General features: G+C 38.3%; 1 protein-coding gene across 1 annotated transcript in view; it reads right to left on the bottom strand.

Moving 5' to 3' along the window:
- The window catches only part of LOC106532353 (midasin), a gene marked incomplete at its 5' end in the record, with an annotated part of 67,840 nt that overhangs the window by 34,174 nt on the left and 31,585 nt on the right, over window positions 1-2,081 (bottom strand). Inside the window, 2 exon segments of the mRNA XM_014028390.1 lie at window positions 649-836; window positions 1,149-1,286. Coding sequence (XP_013883844.1) covers window positions 649-836; window positions 1,149-1,286 — 326 coding nt within the window.

Genomic DNA, 2,081 nt, shown 5'->3' with positions numbered 1-2,081 from the left:
CTGAAGAGGAGGACTTCGATGGTTTCAGTGCACCGGAGGATGATGAATGAGACGTTTTGTTGGACCAGAAGCAGTTAAAGAAAACTACCAAAATAAGGTCAGTTAAATGAACCGTATTCCTCCAAACTTTAATTCCTAAAGGTTTGCTTTTTATGTTTTGATGTTGAATTCAGTTTTTTGACGACAATTTTGGGTGTACTGTTTTTTTTATGTTGGGGTGCGGCTTATAGTCCGAAAAATACGGTAATATTTAACCAAAAATAAGAGATCCTTGCTAAATAATAAATCTTTATAACTTGTTATAAGAGGTGTAGGTGTATTCCTACACAAACATGTCAAGTTGTATGGATTGTTCTAAGTTACACAAGTTTTCCACTATTTTGCGTGTTACAGACATACAGTKAAAGTCTCATTTTTTAATATAAACTTAGCTTTAATTTAATTTTATGTTTCAGGGCCTGTAAGGAAATGCTTGGTTCTCCTCATCCCACGTGACTGTACCTGCTCCACAAAGACCGTAACCCCCCTCCCCCCCAACCCCAGGCTAATCTCCAGCCGGGTGACATAATGAAACAATAGGAGCTTCTGATGAGATCAAGGAGAGGGACCTTCAATACCCTGAAGTTTTATTATGTTTGCTGGTCATACCTCCATCTCTGATGCCTGACAGGAATCTCTGTGGYTCCTGAGACGGCTCAGCAGCCTCTTCATCCCAGCACTGACATCACCTACAGACAGAGTCTTTAACTCTGCTTCTAGCTCCTCCCCCATGAGCTGAGTCAAGTGGCCAGGCCTTAGCAGGTCTGCAGACTCCTCCTCCTTCTCCTCTGAACCTTCTGGAATAACAAAAACAAGAAAAACTGTTAACGTAAAAAAAACTCTTCTATTCTTTGAGCAATAGTATTGTGTGGGAAYGCAGAAGAAGAAAAAAACACCCCCCATGCCCCTTTACTGGCTCTGTCCTTTACAAACATAGAAAATAATTGATTTTAGTCTCTGTTAAAATGCTACATTTAAAATGTTGGTGACAAAAAGGCAGAATTTTGTAACTATTACTGGGACAGATTAAAGCAAAATAAATAAATAAATATTTGAGAGTGGCTGTGGGTGAGTGGTTAGGGGAGTGGTGGGGGTCCGGATATCAGCACCTGTCTGCACGTCTTCAAGTTTGTCCTCCTGCTGCTCCTTCTCTCTCCTCTTCATCAGCGTCTGGACAGCACACAGCACTCTGCTGATGTTCGCCTCCAGCTCCGATGAGAACTCAGAATAAAAGCAAGAAGAGCGTTCTAGAAAGAAGAGAGAATCCTTCCATCAAACCTTGGCTCCAAAAGTGATTTTGCAACTAAAGCAGTTTTTCAGAGGATAAACACGTCAATCTGAAGAAATGTTGAAAGAGATACGATCGTTACACAAGCTTCCACATTTTATAACTTCATATTACAAACTTTTATAAATCTAAATGCTCAGATTTTATTATCTGTCTATCTGCATGTCAAATGATGTAGGGAATTGTTTTTATGTTGACTTTAATCAACGAATAACTACCTCTGACTGGAAACGATGTATAATTATTATGACTCGCTGTCATAAAAGGCAAACAGTCATGTAAATGTGTTTGTTAGCAAAATATTTCTAAAATTATAGAACAGGTTTTAATGAAACTCTCAATTTACACAGATTTTTCCCATTTTTCATGACTACAGACATACAGAGAAAATCTCACTGATTTCTTAAAGGGATCCATGGTTAGTTGTAACATTAGACTTTATTTGATAAACATATATTTTAACTGTAAAAATACTGTAGTCTGTTTTGTTTTGTAAATTTTTATAAATATATTAACACAGATGGAGCCATTTTATTTACACGCAAAGCATTCTGGGTAAATGATGATGTGGATAGGTCATTGGTGCGAGGCTGCTAGCGAGCTATATCCACCCTGAAGGTTAATCTTGGACAATATCTGATGATCGACTCTTTTAAATGAAACCAGAGAGCGTTGACAGAGAGGAGAAGGTAGAAATGACTCAGCCTGTAACTGAAAATTTAGCTTGTTTGTCACGCTAACACTGAGCTAATAC

Source organism: Austrofundulus limnaeus, unplaced genomic scaffold (assembly GCF_001266775.1).
Source record: "Austrofundulus limnaeus strain Quisiro unplaced genomic scaffold, Austrofundulus_limnaeus-1.0 Scaffold756, whole genome shotgun sequence".
NCBI lineage: Eukaryota > Metazoa > Chordata > Actinopteri > Cyprinodontiformes > Rivulidae > Austrofundulus > Austrofundulus limnaeus.
This window is presented reverse-complemented; position numbering and strand designations above follow the sequence as displayed.